Source organism: Caloenas nicobarica, chromosome 6, assembly GCF_036013445.1.
Source record: "Caloenas nicobarica isolate bCalNic1 chromosome 6, bCalNic1.hap1, whole genome shotgun sequence".
In the NCBI taxonomy this organism is placed as follows: Eukaryota; Metazoa; Chordata; class Aves; order Columbiformes; family Columbidae; genus Caloenas; species Caloenas nicobarica.
The window spans coordinates 41162951-41180909 of record NC_088250.1 but is presented as its reverse complement, the minus strand read 5'-3'; the positions used below and the strand labels follow the sequence as shown (position 1 = coordinate 41180909).

The 17959-nt window shown below is 45.4% G+C and overlaps 1 protein-coding gene across 3 annotated transcripts in view; it reads right to left on the bottom strand.

The window, feature by feature from the left end:
- Positions 1-3805, bottom strand: part of GALNT13 (polypeptide N-acetylgalactosaminyltransferase 13) — a 107929-nt gene extending 104124 nt beyond the window's left edge. For all 3 annotated transcript variants that reach the window (XM_065637750.1, XM_065637747.1, XM_065637749.1), the window contains exon 1: positions 3664-3805. In XM_065637750.1, the coding sequence (XP_065493822.1) occupies positions 3664-3805 (142 nt within the window). The remainder of the gene's footprint in view (positions 1-3663) is intronic.
- Positions 3806-17959: the final 14154 nt, after the last annotated feature.

The window sequence follows — 17959 nt, the reverse complement described above, 5'->3', positions numbered from 1 at the left end:
GACCTTTCCTTGAGAAAGATCTGAAACAGAGTTGTCATTAACCCTGGCACTGAACATGACCGAGTTGTACAATTCTTTGCTGGAAGCCACACAAGCACATGGGGCAGAACGAGCACTATTTTATTTCTGTCTGGGCAGGAGTCCGATCCAGCTCCTACTCAACACGATGCCCTCCACAAAACCTCTCACCCTCTCTTACAGCTCTTCTGAAATGACTCAGGCATGGTCAGACCTGCTCCCAACCTCCTGAAATTTGAGGTAAAACCTGAGTTTCCAGGGAAATCAGGTTTTGTGCAGCTTGCTGCCCCTCTGGGAACGGGAGGGGACCACGATGATGCTTCTGTGTTACTGACGGCGCTGGGAAGAGCTTCCCAATAGTCTGCTTGATGCGCGTCCCGGGAAATAATCCTCTGTCACCTCCTCAGCGTCTACCAGACACTGTCACCCAAAGGACCCTGCGTCAGGTACCCAAGTGTTCAAACGGCACCAAAACCTCGGGAGAGAGGAGCAGAGGCACAGCCCGACCCTGCGGACCGGACCGCACGCCAAGGGGACGCGGAGCTGCCAAAGCATTTCACATGCGATAATTACAACGCCAAAGGCACAGCACGCTTACCTCTTTCGCCTCTAAACACCCCATTCTGCATCAGCAGAATCGAACGAATGACGAGCCTGACGGATTAAGCGGCTTCAAATGCTGGTTTGCCACGTCCCATTCAAATTTCTATTAGTATATTGATTCTTGTTGTGGCTTTCCTTACGGAAATACTGTAATTATGTCACTTTTTCTGCTCACAGTTAATCTGCATTCTCAATTAGAGGTATTCAGAGTCTGACAAACACACTATTAACAAGACAAAGGTGATGGCACCCAGGCAGGTACTTTACAGCAAAAAAAGCAGCTCCACTTCATTTCAACGTAACAGCTCGTGGCACCCACTGGAAAGAGGCTTCAGTAAACTGCTGGATTGGAAGATATCATTTAAAAAATTTCTCTAATTATTCTACCAGAACAAACATAACTTCAGCAGAAATAAATGAAGACGTTTTGCTAAATCTCCATAACAAAGCAAAAAAAACCTTTATTATTATTATTTTCAAATAATCATATGTATTGTCATGTCAGTATGCATATCTACTATAACAAGAAATATTTAGGACAGTGGATAAAAAACCAAAAGTCAGACAAATTAACTTCTAATTTAGTGGACTGGAATACAAGTTTCATTCCAGAGCACATACACTTACCTGGAACAGCCTGTAGAGTATTTAGAGTCTGTGGATACACTCACACAAACCCCCACAAACTACCTGCTAAGTCACCAGATCTTCAGTTACAAGTGACAACAAGAAAAAGTGGGTTTGTTGCAATTATTTATGCAAGACTTTGTTTAGTGAATTAACAGCCCTTGTCTGCTAAATAACGTTTTCCCAAAACCAAAATCTTTTAAATGAGAACGTTCAGCGATTCTTGTTTACAGGAATTGCTGTAATTTAATGTAATTTAATATGTCACCAGGCAGAGTAGAGGTACCAGCGAAGTACGTGTTTTTAAACTTAAGAGCATTGGCTTTTTTTTAATCCTTTCCTTTAAAAAAAAAATTAAAAAAAAAAAAAAAAAACAAAACAAGAACTTAAGGATAAAGTAGATTAACTCTGCTTGTTCTCAGTATGTTCCTTTGTGGCAGAAGCCATCTGGAATCTCAGTAATCCCATCAAAAAGACAAGCAATAAGTTTCCAATAAAACTGCACTGGTGTCCCCACACATGACATACTTTATACAAAATTATTAAAGTACATTATAACCAAATATTCTTCCAGGATCACAGCAGAACATGCACAGTATAGTAACGCACTCGGTATTTCTATCGCCAGGCTTTCAAGTAGTAATAATGTCACATTTTCAATAAGTGGTTTCTCAAAACTCAGAGCAAGAAGCAGCAGCGCTGCTTTTAGAGTTTCTGTGCAGAAACCTCAGCTCCTTATAACACGCAGAGCATGTGAAATTCAATAAGTTGAATGTAAAAAAAAAAAAGGTCATTTCAAGTAAATCAGCGCAGCAGAGTATGTCAAAATAAAGGCCGGTATCGCATGGTATTGTGCTGGCAAAAACGTGTCAAAAAGGTGATTTCATACCGGCAAGTTGCAGACATTTCCATTAAAATGCGAGTCGTGGTAGCAGGGACACGTGCTTATGGTTTGGGGTTTCTTTTTAGCCTGGATCGACTTAAGAGTTAAGTAAAATCTATCATTCTAATATTTTTCTTTACAAATGACGCAATTACATTGCAAAAAATACAACTGATTAAAGACATTTCACAAGATGTAATCAATTCCGAGAAAATTCCGATGCATATTTCAAAACCAGTCTATGATCACTTTTCTGCAGCTGACAGTATAGGTAAAATGGGTTGTTTTATTCACGACATGCCAGATTCTTGCCTAATGTTTGTTTAAAAATACAGTAATTCAATTAAACAGGGGGGAAAAAAAAAAAAACAAACACAAACCTATGACAACAAACAACATTTTTGTTTGAAAAAACAACTGAATTTTTTTTAAATTTTTAGTATCATGTGGCTATTTCTATGATTGGAAGGTCAAAGCAGAGTGTTCCAAATACAATTTGAGCAAGGCCTACCAGCTCACAAACCCACTAGTGAATGGTATTTTCATTTCAAATGATTGCAAAATGATCAACTCAAGCGAACCACAACCCCGAAGTGCTTTTAAAGAGATGATTTTAATGTATTTATGTATTTATGATGAGAGGAACAGCCTCAGACCCAATTTTTGTCTCTTCTCAGTACTAAACACGTTACAAAAGCAGCTGCACTAGTTATAATTAATCTTGTTTCAACCCTATTAGAGATTCAAAGGCTCCTCCTTCTCCCATATGCCAAACCTGAACTTCTTAAGAATAGGATGTTAATTTACAAAGAAAAACAAACACCTGTATTTCCTAAATATTCCTTCTTCTTGTGAATTTCCCCCAGTTTTATTTATTTTTACAGTCTGAGCTGCATTCGGGAGCCCACGTTATGGTTCCTGCAGTCACTGTCAGGTTCATTGCAAGCACTAAATCACTGCTGGTGATGACGGCTGCTCTGGAAACCAGCGATTATGAACATCAAACCTTGTAGGGGCCGTCAAGGTTCAGTTTCCAGGAACTCCCCTTTAGTAAATGGCATTGCTAAAAATATTTGGAGCAAGACGAGACTCTCCGCTCCATCTGCATTTGAGACTTGATCCTCATGTTTTCATGTGGTAGAAGGCATCAAAGCATCTTTTTAAATGATTGTTTCAGGCAGAGTTAAGAGTTTAGAAGCAAGCTTACAAGGATCTTTCACAAATGAAAAAAACAGACAGCATCAATTCTCTTGTAGATTAAATAACTTGTGATAAAAATGGTTCTTAACGTATTTACTTTGGTTTTCTCTTCCACATATCAGAGACATTTTATCTTAGTTTCACCGAGGAAAACATCCAACACTCAGGCAAAGCTCAAACACTAATATAAGTGAAACTAATTCAGAAACCACTAAAGCGCTATGGAAACAAAGCACTTCAGATCCTGGTATTCTGTCTGTTCGAACTGGAAAAATAATTTAGACAGTAGGGAGAAAGATGTATGAAGCCAAACACTTGAACTTGGCACTCACCCCTGAGCGCGGGCAGCAGGGACCGCTCCTTCTTGTCGTCACATTTATTACACTCGCTGAAGTAGAGCAGCAAGAAGACGTCGACGAGCACCCACACGAGGGAAGTGGCCAGGACCACCTTGCAGTAAAGGAACCTCCTCATCGCTGGGTGTCTGTCTGTCCGTCCCCCCCGAGAACAGGCAGGTCACGGCCCCGCGGGTGCCGCCCCACGGGGGAGCACGGGCGAGCATCCCACTGCCGGCAAAGCAAGAGACGCCCGGATTAGCCATAAGAACAAATACGCACAGTTTGGACTGAAAAACATAGAGCAAAGCGCAGGGTGGAGATGGTTAAAGCATCTGTTTCTTCCCAGACACGCCGGAATTTTCTGTTTTCTACCATCCTTCTACGAATACCAACCATTTTGACTTGCGCATGTCACGGACAGTCTACATAATTCCCTTCATTTAGAAACACATATCATATATATATACACATATATATTTATTCCTTTCACCCAAGGTAACAAATTCTCATAAAGATTACACAAAAAGACAAAGCAATGCTAACAGACTATTCTGATATTCACCATTTTATTGAACACTAGACAGAGGAGCACAAAGAACAAAACCGAAATTTTCATTTTCCTCAAATAATATGTTTGTAATGCTATTTTAAACACAGCCTCTGAGCACTAAAAGCTATTAACTCTCATGCAGCAGAACAACTCTGAGCACCACCAAAACCGCCTTGTGCAATTACGCCTCAGTCACCACCTACGTATTTGGACTCCTGCCTGCAACAGTAAGTTGGGTCACCAAGAGATAAGTGCAAGTGGAAATCTAAGGCAGATTTGCAAGTTCGATGAGGGTATTTAAACCTGACACTCACCGCTATCGGCCGCGTCCCACGTGCAGGTTGGGAGCTCCGCTTCGGCCATGGCCTCAAGCACCGACCCGCTAAACTTCCCAAGCGCCTAGAAAAGAAAACAGAAAAACGTCCTGATTGTCTTTTCTAGCACATAAAGAAATTTCTTAAATAAAAAAAAAAAAATTTAAAAAGCGCTCATAAATTTTGTCCACATTTTGACCTGCCTATCTTAATTAATTTTATACATCCTGCTTTTCTATCTGAGTTCTGAAAAACCCTCAGCGGTATCACAGCCGGTAGTTTTCCTGGTTTAAGTGGCTCCTGGCCCAGCTTTACCCATCGTCACACTCTTGCCACATCACCTCACCTGGCCATGTCACTTTCGAGTGACACGGATTCCTGTCCCTCCCAACGGGGTGTCCCCAAGGAACACACTGTGACATGAACTCACAGGGATATGAGAACCCAGCAACTCCTCCAGTTTATCTCCTCGTTCAAACAGCAGGTGAAAGAGAGTCATCTCCATTTTATATAGTTCCTAAATAAAATAAATGTATATTACAATTTAACTACGGTTCATTTGAACCAATGAGATGGAAGAGATGGAACGACTGAAATAGTTTTTCAAATTATTCTTGAAGCGCTATTTTACTATGTAACCATTAATAAAGTTTTCCGTCCGTCTTATGTATAAATGCAACCTGTAGCTCTTTTTCTTGCAGAAGTGATTTACAGCCAGTTGATTTAAAATGTCAAGGGCTCAGGAATCCTTGTCTCAGGTTAGCACAACTTTTTATATGTTAGTCAATGGGAAGAGTTTAATTATAGGAAATTACAAAGAAAAAAAAAATAGAGATCTTTATTAGGAAAAAAGAGGAGAACGGAGCCGAAGCGTCACCGGTCCCTGTCCCCATGGTGGGTGCAATCGGCCCTTGTGGCGCTGAGCAGAACAGGGATTTGTTCAGCACCAGCTGGGACACAAAGGCGCTGCCTCCCCAGGCTCTTCACAACACACAAGAAATTTCTTTCCTTCAGCAGTTCTGGTTTTAATAGGAGCGAGTAAACCTCAGAAGGGTGCGCAGCCATAGACGGGCGATAGGAAAAACCCTCTATTCCCAACGCTGCGTGGTTTTTAAACAAATCGCACATATAGAAGCCACAGTGTTTGAACACAGCTGGTGCAACAGGCTGTTAGTCAGTAGCAATGATGGCAAACTTAATTTTTTTTAACAATAGTTAACATTTAGATTCAATATTCCACCCCCTGGGTTTTTGTTTGGTTTTCTGGTTGGTTGGGTTTTGCTTGTTTGAGTTTGGTGGAAGTTTTCGGGGGCTCGTTTGTCTGTTTTAGGTTTTTTTCCCCCCAAGCCCAGCTAATTCACGGTGCACCCACCCCCCATACACCCAGCATTTCCCCGCGGGGGCGAAATGCAGCAAAGTGCCTTTGCCCTCAAGCTCCAGCCATTAATCCAGCCCTGGGCTGCTCTGCTATAAATGTGAGGATTACTCATGGCAAAGAGCCAAGCCTCCTACTCCGCACCTCCTACAAATAACTTTAAAAAAAAAAAAAAAAAAGAAATTCAATAAGGTATTTCATTGCCCAGAGAAAATGCACCAGCAGGTATTTTTCCCCTGAGGGTGGTGAGAGCCTGGCCCAGGTTGGCCAGAGAGGTGGTGGCTGAACCATCCCTGGAGACATCCCAGGCCAGGCTGGACGGGGCTCTGAGCAACCTGAGCTGGTGCAGATGTCCCTGCTCATGGCAGGGGGGGCACTGGGGGAGCTGGGGAGGGCCCTTCAACACAAACCATCCCGTGATAAATATACTGGGGTTTTGAGCTACCACTTTAGGAATAAAGCTAATTTTAAAAAAAATAGTATCCAGTGGCAACAAAGCAAGGGAAATTCCTGCCCAAAAAAACCTGCAGTTTGGCAGTGTTACAAGCAATAAAAACAGGGGTTTGTAATAGAAAACAGTATGCAAATTTAGAAATCATCTGCATTGCCAGCCTTTCCTAAAATTGCCACAATAAAGTGCTGTGGTAAGAGAATGTTATGGCGGTTGCAAATCCAGGCTCTGAAAAACTGGCAGAATTAAAGATAGCTGCAAAACCTGGACCTGCCTTTCTCAAGTACTAAAAATAAAACAACCCCTCTGCAGAGCACTCAGCAGATCAGACTGGGTAAAATGAAGCAGTTGTTCGGGATTTCTTATTGTAACTCACCACACAGCCCCATGCCCTGTTTATTTTATACCAGTCAATCCATGCCTAGAATGAACAATATTTAATTTTCTCAGGGGCTCCAAGCCATGGCATTCGTCACTGCTCTATCCAGTTGCCTCAAAAGCTTTTAATTCACTTTAACAATATCTCTGTGTGACAAAAATATACATATATGTATATATGTGTGTGTATACATATATGTGTATATGTGTGTGTATATACATACACACACACATATATATGTATTATCCCCTCCGTAGAGCACAGACTTTTTGCTCCCCGGTGACGTTCCTGGAGTGACACCCGACATGTAGCCCACGTTAGCGCATTGATTCAACAAAAGCCCCAATTCTTGAGCCAGTATTTTCCTCGTGGTGCTGGAAAGGGTGCAGCCCCCAGGTCTCACTTGCCGAGACCCCTCAAAGCCGTCGCTCCCCTCCAACGCTGCTCTGGCAGGACCAGCATCCATCCCATCCCACCCCTGGAGATGCTCCCCAGCACTTACACTAGCCAGAAAGAGAGAAAAGCGAGCGTTGCCCAAGTGAAAGAGCGGTCTGTGAAGCAAGAAGCATAATCTTCACGTCTTGTGACTCAGTGGACTAAAAGTATTAAAACTAACAGGCTGCACATAAACATTTCATCTAAGGTGTTACCTGAAAGCTCCCAGCCAGAGGAACATCTTTCTGGAGCAATGAACGTGGCTTTTTGTACCATGTCTTGCTCTGGGCTCCTTTAAGGAGCATCCACCTGTTTCACAGAGCAATGGTTTCCTCCAACTGCTTTTTGTCTTCACACTTTATTAGTGAGACTTGCTGCAATTCTGGGCTCTGCTGTGGGCTTAAGAGCCGTAAATTGCAGCAACACAGGGGTGGGGTAAGAGAAAGTCCAACACAGCAGCACTTCAAGCACCACAGGCAAAAAGCACATTCAGAGGAAACTTACTCAAACTTTCTCTCCACACTTTTTCAAACAGCCAGTTTCTGTAAATCAGTATCAGCACATCCTTGAATGGCCCCTTAATCTGTTGCCAGTCTTAAGAGTCAGCACGTATTAAGTGTCCTAATCCTTGGGCAAGACAGAAATAAACTGTTTACAAAAGTTCCTCTAAAGAAAACCAGAAGAATTGCCCAATTTATCACTCAGCACTTTTACTGATTTAATACAGAAGCACAGTTAGAGTCCCAGAGTCCATCTACACCCTAGAACTGTGACTACATCTTCCAAATTAATATCAAAGCTATTCTGATCTCAGCCTTATCTACCAAACCTGCAAGACTGCAACTTGTGTTGGCCACAGACACCTCCCAGAACCGCAAAACTGACTAATGACTCCAGATGTTTAGATTCAAATGGATACAAACTGCAAAATATTATTATTATTATGAAAGTACTTGTTTCAAAACAAACCAGTCAATTTCTCTAAAATAGAGCTGAACTGTTACTTTTCAAGTCAACATTGATCTTAATGTTAGCTCTAAAAGCTTAATGAAGCGCCTACAGGAGCCAGGGCCCTGAGAAAAACGCAATTTAATCTACTGGGCATTGCAGGAGATGTGAGGAGGAACGCCACAGCTCCTTCCTTCACCAGATGTGGCCACATCTGCATGCATCTCCAGCGTGCTGCGGTGCAGCATCAGGCAGCGGTTGCCTAGCAACCGGGGGATGCTCCCGCGGGTACCCGGCTCTGCCGAAGCCCCCGAGCTGCCCGCTCCCCCACCACGGGTCACTCCGGACACCAGCCTGGCTCTCCAGCAGCGGGGTTTGGGGTTCACTCTCAGGGAGGGGGTTCCTTTTTCCCGCTGCCGAGCGGTTCCTGGCTTCTCCAGTCTGTCCCAGCGCTGAGCCCACAGCAGCCATGGGACCAGGGGGATGCACTGGGCAACAGCCCACAGGATAACAAAACACCCCAGAATCCCACCAGCAGCTGTTGGGATACACCAAAAGCATTACCCTGTGGCATAATGAAACACTCCAGAATGCCACCGGCAGCCTTGGGGATGCACCAGGCAATGCCCCACGGGATACAAAAACACCCTAGAATCCCACCGGCAGCCTGACACCTGTCTCAGAGGAGAAGAAAAAGGTGACCTGAATCTGCCTCCTGGTCAGCGCACACACAGGCAAGCTCCACTATGGACTAGAAGAGCTTTGACCGACAGGACGAGGCCAGGAGGGGAACAGAAAACCCAGCAGAACGTGCCCCAGCGACACCAGCACTGCCACAGCAGCGGCCAGGGAGACGGGATGGGGCTGCGTTTCCATTTCCATCACAGTTATTACTGCAGTTAGGCAGCACACGGCACGGGTGCAATGCTTCACGGCTGAAAAGCAGAATCAAAAATGCCTATTCCTGATAATCTGTTATTTGCATGGGTGTTTTATAGTATAGGTTTGACTAAATATCACTGTATACAGCTGCATATTTCCACAAAGGCTGTTTCCCCAATACCCCTGCAAAGCACCAAACCGCAAACAGAACTCCTCCTCCTCCTCTCTTCCTTTACATCCCTCTAAATCCACAGTATTGAAGGGAAAAAACAAAATACGCTGCTGGGGGACAAAAAGGGGGCAGAAAAGTGCCTTGGTTGACCTTTTGGGGCACATATCCATCCCTGTGCACAGCTTTCAGACGGCAGGCGCGTTAGAAAGATGAGCGAGTGGATGGAGTTACATTCCTGCTCTGGCTCCAGGGGCAATTTCCAGCCTTTTCATTATCTAACCGAGGCATGCCGCATTTGCTGGTGCATCTGGTATTTGTCACGCAGACCATTCTTTTAACGTATGCGACTTAACACCTCCGTCAGCACTGAAATTTATCCCGTTTGACATCTCTACGTGCTAGCAAGCATCTCAATTCACCGCCTTTCAAATATTCCTCTCGTATGGTCCTTGAATGATTTTAGGCTAAAGGCAAAGAAATAGAAACCTTTGGATGGCCGTACATGCTGCTGTAATAGTGACCACAGGAGCACTATATATGAGAATACCAGATCATTTTATGAACCAGTTAACTCAGACACGTTAAATTATCGCTGTTGGCAAATCCTTGTTATAATGCAACGTTTGACACCCAAGTGATGTACATATTAATGTGCGCTGAGCTCATGATAGCAGCAGAATACTTAATTTTTAAAGAATGAATGCACCTCGGCAGTCAAAGCGTCCACAAAGCCCTGCGGTAAAGCAGCGTTTCCAGCTCTTAGAGCTGATTTACCGCACACATCCGCTCCGTCCGGATCCTGCGAAAGGTGGGCAGGCCAGCTCGAGAGTGAGCACAAAGAAGTTTGCTGGGAGAAATTCCCGGGCAGAAATAGGAGCGATCGCAAAGCTCTTCCGCACACCCGAGGCGGGCAGAGCAGAGCTCAGCTCCTCCAAAATCTAAAACTTCCAGCCCTCACCTCTAATAAATCGAAGAACGGTGCGCCTGTCCTGCCTCTCGTAGCTTTGCTGCGGTTCCCTGAAGCTGCAGGAGTAAAACCCAACAACAATATTTAAGCGCCGGTCACAGAAAGATTTGGCACCGCTATTTTTGTCAATCTGTGCAGAACCAGAGTCTGATGCGGGCAGGACTGTACCAAAAGGCAATTAGCCAGCAGGAACTGACAAACCCCTAATAAAATGTAACTTCATCCATGGTATCACGGAATATGATCTAACAAGCTAAAGTCCACTGGTTAAACTTTGGCTAGAATGTGCTACATCGCATTATAAGTTAAATTTATCAGAGCTGCTACAAGAGCAGTCGTCATTAAAAACCTGAAGAGGCAAGCCTGCTTTAAAAACCATTGAGGTTTGCAACCCTATCTTTCTAAAGTATACCTTAATTTTAAAATAAATACATTTAAAAGATATTTTGCCTACAAAAATCATATTACTACATTGATCTAACAAAACCTTAATATGTACTATAGTTTCTAAAAACCATGAATCATCATTTAATAATATGAGCAGTTTATTAATTCATGTACAGCTATCTGAAGAACTTATAATGCCAGAACTGTAAATCCCCAAGATCAATACAGGAAGCTCTTTCACATTTAGTAAGAAGAAAAGAAGTAAAAAAATGTCAGGTATCTCTAGTTAAAGCTACCCAGTGTTTTGTGTTTTAAGAATTAGTTTCTCCCCCTCTCTCCTTTCCTGAAATAAGCTGCTTGACATTTAAAAATAGACCTATTCTTCATCTTAAAATGCATTTCCGTGACTCAGAAATTCGAGTGGAAAAGGATTAATTCATCTACACCAAACGTCTTTGTAAGAAAAGCCTTCCCTTTATTTTGCGTTGCTTTGCTCAGACTAGAGTTGGGTAAGGACTAACACCAGCTCCTCCCGGGATCGATCCCTCAAAGCACCACATCCCACCATCCAGGCAAGAAAAGCTTTTTGTGCCCAGAGCCACCTCACAGTCACTTGGCTTGCAAATAATGTCAGATTTGCGAAGGATTTATCTGGGTTCACTCCCTCCTTTAAAGCCCCTGCTTTCAGATACTGACTTTCTACTAAACCAGGAGGTTCCTACCAATGTGGTGGCACAAAGCTCCAAAAACATAAAGCCAACTAAAAAAAAATAAACACACCTAAAAACCTATGGGCATGAACTCAACGCCCAAATATCAGCAGTCCCAGGTGCTATAATGTATTGGAAGCTCACAGAAGAAATCCAGAGTCCTCCTCTCGGTCCTTTTTCCACGTTATTTCCTCGAAGCGCAGCCCAACTAGTAATAGATCAAATAACCCCAAGGACTTTGGGGGCCAACCTCACCTTGACCTGCATCTCCCCTCTCCATCCCACCTTGCGAGCTGCTGCACGACCTCATCACAGCTCATTAGCAGACGTACCTGACTATTTATTCTGGTTTCAGGTGATGGGTGCCCTCCCACACACCAGCGAAGTTAAGTAGTAACGAGTACTTGAGTGGTAATGACGACTTGACAGATACCACCCTGGGTTTTCCAGCTCTTCAAACAAGAACGAAATGCTGGAACAAGCCAGGTGGTGACACAGCGACCGGGGAAAAGCTACAGGACACGTGTCTGAGGAAGAACTTGGGCTACAGCCGCAGACCAGGGATTTCCCCAGCAACCTTGGACAAACGCAGCCCATGGAGATGGAGGAGCTGCCCAAGGCACCCCAACCCCATTATGAACGTTACACTAACGGCAAAAAATAACTGAACACATTGCACCAGTCCTGCTGATCATGCGGACCAAGATATTTGTGCGTGAAGCGACTGGAACCGGAGATGGTCAAGCAAACAACAGCCACAAGGCAGGGGAGGACATACCCACCACGAACACCTGCGGCTGCGTCAATGGAAAACGTGTATTTCACCTGGTTTGTGAAGAAAACGACCTGTCGGTTCTTTTTACCTACATCGCAAGGCCAAAGCAACTCATAACGCTGGGAAATCAGAACTCCTGCAGGTCTTCCCACCCAACGGAACAACAGGCTTGAAAAAAAGTAAAGTTTGTGAATACTAAAAAGGCCATTTTCGACAATAAGGTGTCACATCATACTTGCTCCAACTTAAAACTGATCATCACAAAAGCAGCAGAGTCTGCACTGTCCAATCCCTTTTTTTTCCCTCACTCATCCCAAAGTTTTTGAAGAAAGCAGATTTGTTGACAGTGCACAGCTCTCACTATATTGGATTAAAAAACAAACAAGCAAAAAAACCCTGTATTTCCTTATGTTCATAAAAGTGATGTACAGCCAAATGGATCCCAATTCTCCCATATTTTCAGGAAAAGTATTCTCCTGAATTCACCTGCTTATGTATAGAACCCATAAGAATTGTGTCTTACACAGAAAAATATTACAAGGTTTCCCGGTTTTTTATTTCCAAGCAATTCCAATTTTCTTCTTCAGCCTTAATTTTTCCATCACCTGACAGTGGGGAATAGGTAGATCTCTCCCTTATTTTGTCTGAACCCAAAACAACTGCACTTAACATTAAGAGGAAAGTAACACAACCCAATTCTGCACGTTCCCAAAAATAAATTGCTCATAAGCTTTTGCTACAGCTGGTAAGGAAGGTAAGACCGTGAGTCCAGTTCTCCCCGTTCTACCAGCACCAGCATCTCCGGAGCGTCGCTCATCCCCGGGAACTGGCAAACACTCATCACTGTGTACGAACGCAGAGATGGGAGATACAGCACACGCTTTGTTTTCTTACAATACTGCTTTCAGCAAAGACATCCCTTCTAAATCTGAAAAAACTCACTCCGGGGGAACACGGATTTATGCCGTATTACACACTCTCAGTTTAATGCCATCCAAAATCACTTTTTTCTAAACGAGAAAAAAAAATATCTTAAAGCATTTGTAGTACCAGGCCTAGCTAAAACATTATCAAAAGATAAAGTGCCATTTTTCAAGTTATACCAAATTTTCAAGCTGTCCTCGTTAGCCTTAGCACCTTTGTGTGGTTTTACTGGTGAATGCAGAACACCAAGACCACCGGCGACCAGACCTGCTATCAGCCCAGGGCACAACACAGGAAAATTTAAAAGACTACCTGGAAAACAATACAAGCTTTAAGGCCTCGTCTCCTTCCTCAAAGCCCAGTAGCCATCAACCAGTTAAACTAGCCTTTGCCTCTTGCTTTCCTCCGCATAATTCTGAGCACAACTTAATCCCTCATTAATCTTTTCCTTTACTATTTCCAGCCACGCTGGAGCACCCAAAACAAATATTCAGCCCGTTCTCATTTTGCAACAAAGAAGAAATAACGACAACTCTAACAGCTATTTTGTTTCTTTACTATTTCAGATCAATTTCTTACCTGTAAAATAAACTTTATTTCCTGTTAGCTCGGAAGAAGTTTTTTACCGGATTCCTGGGCAAACAGTTGGCATTCTAACTTCACGGCGTTCTGAAGAAAAGCCCCAGCTCCAAAGCAGCTGTGCCCGATCTCATTTTCGCTGCGTTTTCCCCGTTTCCCTCCCCGCAAACAAGCAGGGGGGGCGGGCAGAGCCGGCGCTGCCGCCCCGCGGATCTTGCGCTGGTGCCCGCGGACACAGCGCGGGGAGAACGGCAACGAACCGGGCTCGGAGAGCTCGGGAATTCACAGCCCAAAACGTTACCACCGTAAACAGACTCTATGTGTAGCTGCACAGCCTCGCGTCTGTGCCCGCAGCCTCACAAAGCGGAGCCGGTACCAGCTCATTAGGGAGAGACCTGCAAGCCAGGGCTCGGGTTTAATCACAGTTTAGCACGCATCGCTGGCTGATCGGCGCCTCCCTGCTCGGCGAGGTCTCTACCGGCTAAAAACCTGCCTGGAATCCGCAGGAAAAGCTGCGGGGATGCGGTAAGGACGGGTTCATCGTGAAGCGCCTCGCCCGCCGCTCCGCTCCGCTCCCCGGGTACCGGCTCCGGCTCGTCCGCGGAGCCGCCGCCGCGCACGGAAAGTTGACAACGGAGCCGGGGACGAGGCGAGCGGGGCGACTCCTGCCCGGGCCCCGTCCCCGCCCCAGCCCGGGGCCCCGCCGGCCGCCCCCGCTCACCTGCGGCGGGACTCCGAGCCCCGCTGGCCCCGCAGCAGCCCCGCAGCGGCCCCGCAGCAGCCCCGCGCTCAGCAGCGCCGCCCGCCCGGGGCAGAGCGCGGGGCCGCCGCCCTGCTCCTCCCCATGGCCCGGCCCGGCCCGGCCCGGCACGGCGGGACAGCGGCCCCGGGGCTGCGCTGCGCTGGGCTCCGCTGGGCTCGGCGGCCGCGGCTCAGCCGCCGCCTTCTCCTCCCCAGCCGCGCCGCCAAATGGCTGCGGCGGTGCGGGCAGCGCCGGGTCCCGCGATACTTGGGGCTCGGCCCGGCGGAGCGGGGCGCGGGGAGGGGGTGTCCCCGCAGCGGGGCGGGCAGCGGCGGGGGCGGCTCCGCCACCCGCAAATAGCGGCGGCGCGGGGGGCAGCGGGCGGGGCCGCCCCGCCGGGAGGCGATGCCCCCGCACACCGCTATTTCGGGGCGGATTTGGAGAAAATCAGCGCCCCCCCCGGCCCCAGCGCAGCCCGGCCTCCCACGGGGACCGTGACCCCGCTGGTGCGTCCCCGTCGGCTGGTGCGCGTCGGTGACGGGCTGGTCACGGGTGGGTGCGAGGCAGCTTGGATCTCAGTGCCAGCCCTGCGTGCAGGAGGCTCACGGAATCGTTCGGGTTGGAAGAGACGCTCAAGATCACCGAGTCCAACCATAACCCAGCCCTGGCACTGCCCCGTGTCCTGAGAACCTCATGTCCATCTGTCCAACCCCTCCAGGGATGGTGACTCCAGCACTGCCCTGGGCAGCCTGTTCCAATGCCCCACAGCCCTTGGGGGAAGAAATTGTTCCCCAGATCCAACCTCAACCTCCCCTGGCGCAACTTGAGGCCGTTTCCTCTGGTCCCGGCGCTTGTTCCTGGGGAGCAGAGCCTGACCCCCCTGGCTCCAAGCTCCTTTCAGGCAGGTCAGAGATCAGAAGGTCTCCCCTCAGCTCCTGTTCTCCAGCTGAACCCCCAGCTCCCTCAGCCGCTCCCATCACACTTGTGCTCCAGCCCCTCACCAGCTCCATTCCCTTCTCTCAACTCACTCCAGCACCAGTTAAATGCCAAAACGTTGTATTTCTCCATTAAAAAAAAAAAAAAATTACTCTTTGTTGAAGCATGTTCCCTGAAATTGATGTATTTCGCCATTTTCAGGTACGTTTCAGAGACAGCACCTGCCTCTCCCAGAGTCTTCAGGTCCCAGCAGAGCAGCCCGCACATGCACACCTGGTTATGGTGTTTTTCAGATCATCAACCCCCGATCTTAGAGGCCCAACCTCTGGCAGTACATTTTCAGCATTGGCTGAAATTTTATTCCTTTCGCGAGGGAAATCTCATTTATTGGAAAAGGAAAGCAAAATAAAAAAAGCTGTCCATCCTGTTTACACGAGTAGCCAGGAAAAGATTGCATAAACATTCACTTTTTTCTAAGGGGGTAGCAGATAAAACTCTGGGAAGTTTTGTATTTTGATAAAGCAGGTCAATCTTGGAGTGCTCCCTTCCCCGTCTGTGCGTGACCAGATGTGGCAGTGAAAAAGTCCTGACTTATTTTATTGTCAGTTGAATAATATCTTTTTTGAGACTGAAAGCTAACCGCATAAACTAGCTGCTTGGATATGAGGACGAGAAACGCCTTGGCATTTCGTATTTCTCGTTCCCCTTACAAAATAATTAATAAAAGCATTTTTCAGTATGTTCTAAGATAACATTTAAATAAATTATTTGATGGCCTTTGTTTCTCTTCTCATAACATACCAAAAGGTTGCTCAGAATCCTTCAGCATCTCTTTGCGGTACAAAAAACGTTCAATGTTATGATACAGAGCCTGTAAAGTACTAAGTGATACCTAAGGTAGACTCAATATCAGGAAAGCAGAGAACTGGGTCTGGTGCTGGAGCGCAAGGCTGGACGTCCGCAGTTCCGTGCTGCTCTGAGGATGAGCAAGGCAAATTCTCTGCATTGCAGCTTTCTTATCTCTAACCTCGCATTGCGATGGAAGCATTAATTGCTTCCTGCAAAGTGTGTTAAGATGCAGAAATGGATGTTGCCTGGAGAAGTGCAAAGTATTCTTTATTCATTTTCAATATTAAGAGTAGCACATTTGTTCCACATAGGAAAAAGTGAACTATCATGGTAGAAGGAAACAACAATCCACCAGAGTTTGGCACCCTTAAAACAATAACCTCCTTCGAAAGTAATAAATACCGAAAGAATCAGCAAAATTGCGTGAGCGCCTGATTCGTTCAGTCCTAATGCTGTGTTGGATTCTGGACCTGCCACCTCCTTGAAAGAGCAGTTTAAAAGCACTTCAGAGCAGTTTTGTCTCGTGGAGGGACTTTTTTCACCACCAGATCAGTAAGCACAAACCATCATAGAGCAGAAATGTTCACTTCTCAGTATAGGTTCATGTCATAGACACCTGCTATATTTATTCATGAAAATAACAAACCTCCAGATGTTACTAGGACACTTCCAACAAGCTCCTGACAGTACAACTACACAGATCCTTAAACTGATGTATAAAAGATATTTTCTGTATCAAAAATATTTTATACTACATTTTCCCGTAGTTGTTCAGAACTTGGCTCCTCCATAATTGCGGTTATTTCCCGTGTGTGCCAAGGCTTCTGTCTTTGGCCCGTTGTTAAAGATGTTGATCGTTCCCAGTTCCAGATGATTTCACTACAACTGTGTGTACTAAGCAACGGTGCTTTGGTCATGTCAGCAGTTCTGCAGTAACTTATCTAATTGGTCAGCCGTTATTTTCTGATTTTTCTATCCCTTAATATATCTTGGCCAAGTGAAACGTAAGGCCAAGGAAAGACTTATTTCTCCAAACTCACATTTATGGAGTTACACAGTTTTAGCATCCTTTTAAAATAATGTATTCCTGAGAAATTAAGAATGCAAAATAGAGCCTCGGAGGTACAAGAATGAACAAAACACGCAAGGGTAGGTATACAAACTTTAAATGTATGGCTTGTGTAACAGTGTGGGGTTTGCACCAAAGCATCTGGTTTATAATGTACTGTGGGTGGGCCACATGCCGTTATCCGCGACAAAAGGAATCTGATTTTTCCGAAAAAAAAAATCCATAATACCTAATGTCTGATGGTAAAGGGCACATAAGAGAAGAATGGACATACTTGATTGAATTAAAGGTGGTGATCTGGAGCGGATGTTTGGAAAACAGTATTAAAAAAATAGCGAAAATACAAAATAGTTATTCTCTCAGCAATCTGTGTTTCCAGTAATTAGCAGTGTGGGGTTTCCAGCGTGGGGGCTGCATTCAGACCATCGCATTTAACATCTATTTTTAGATCGCCTATGAATTTCTCTGAACACCTATTTTAGTTTGGTTTGACTTTCGGTTTGAACAACAGCTTGAGCCATAGAGTTCCAAGGTTAATTATACATTTTGTATAAAAGTAGCTCAGCTTCTCCACAGTAGCTGTACACTTGCTACTTGGTATTCTTGCTGGGTGGTCTTGCATTTGTGTATTCTGAGAAGCGATGGACAATTATTTTAAATACCCTTTTTTATGACATTTGTGATTTCACAGGCTTCAGTCTTTCTTCTCCCGCAGCTTTCACGTGCAGAAGAAAAGTCCAGGTCACTTCGGTTTCCCCTGATAGGAAAACCACTCCACATCTCCACTCATCTTTCCCTACGCTTTTTTTGTGTGCTTTGGTTTTTTGGTCTGGTGGTTTTGTGTTG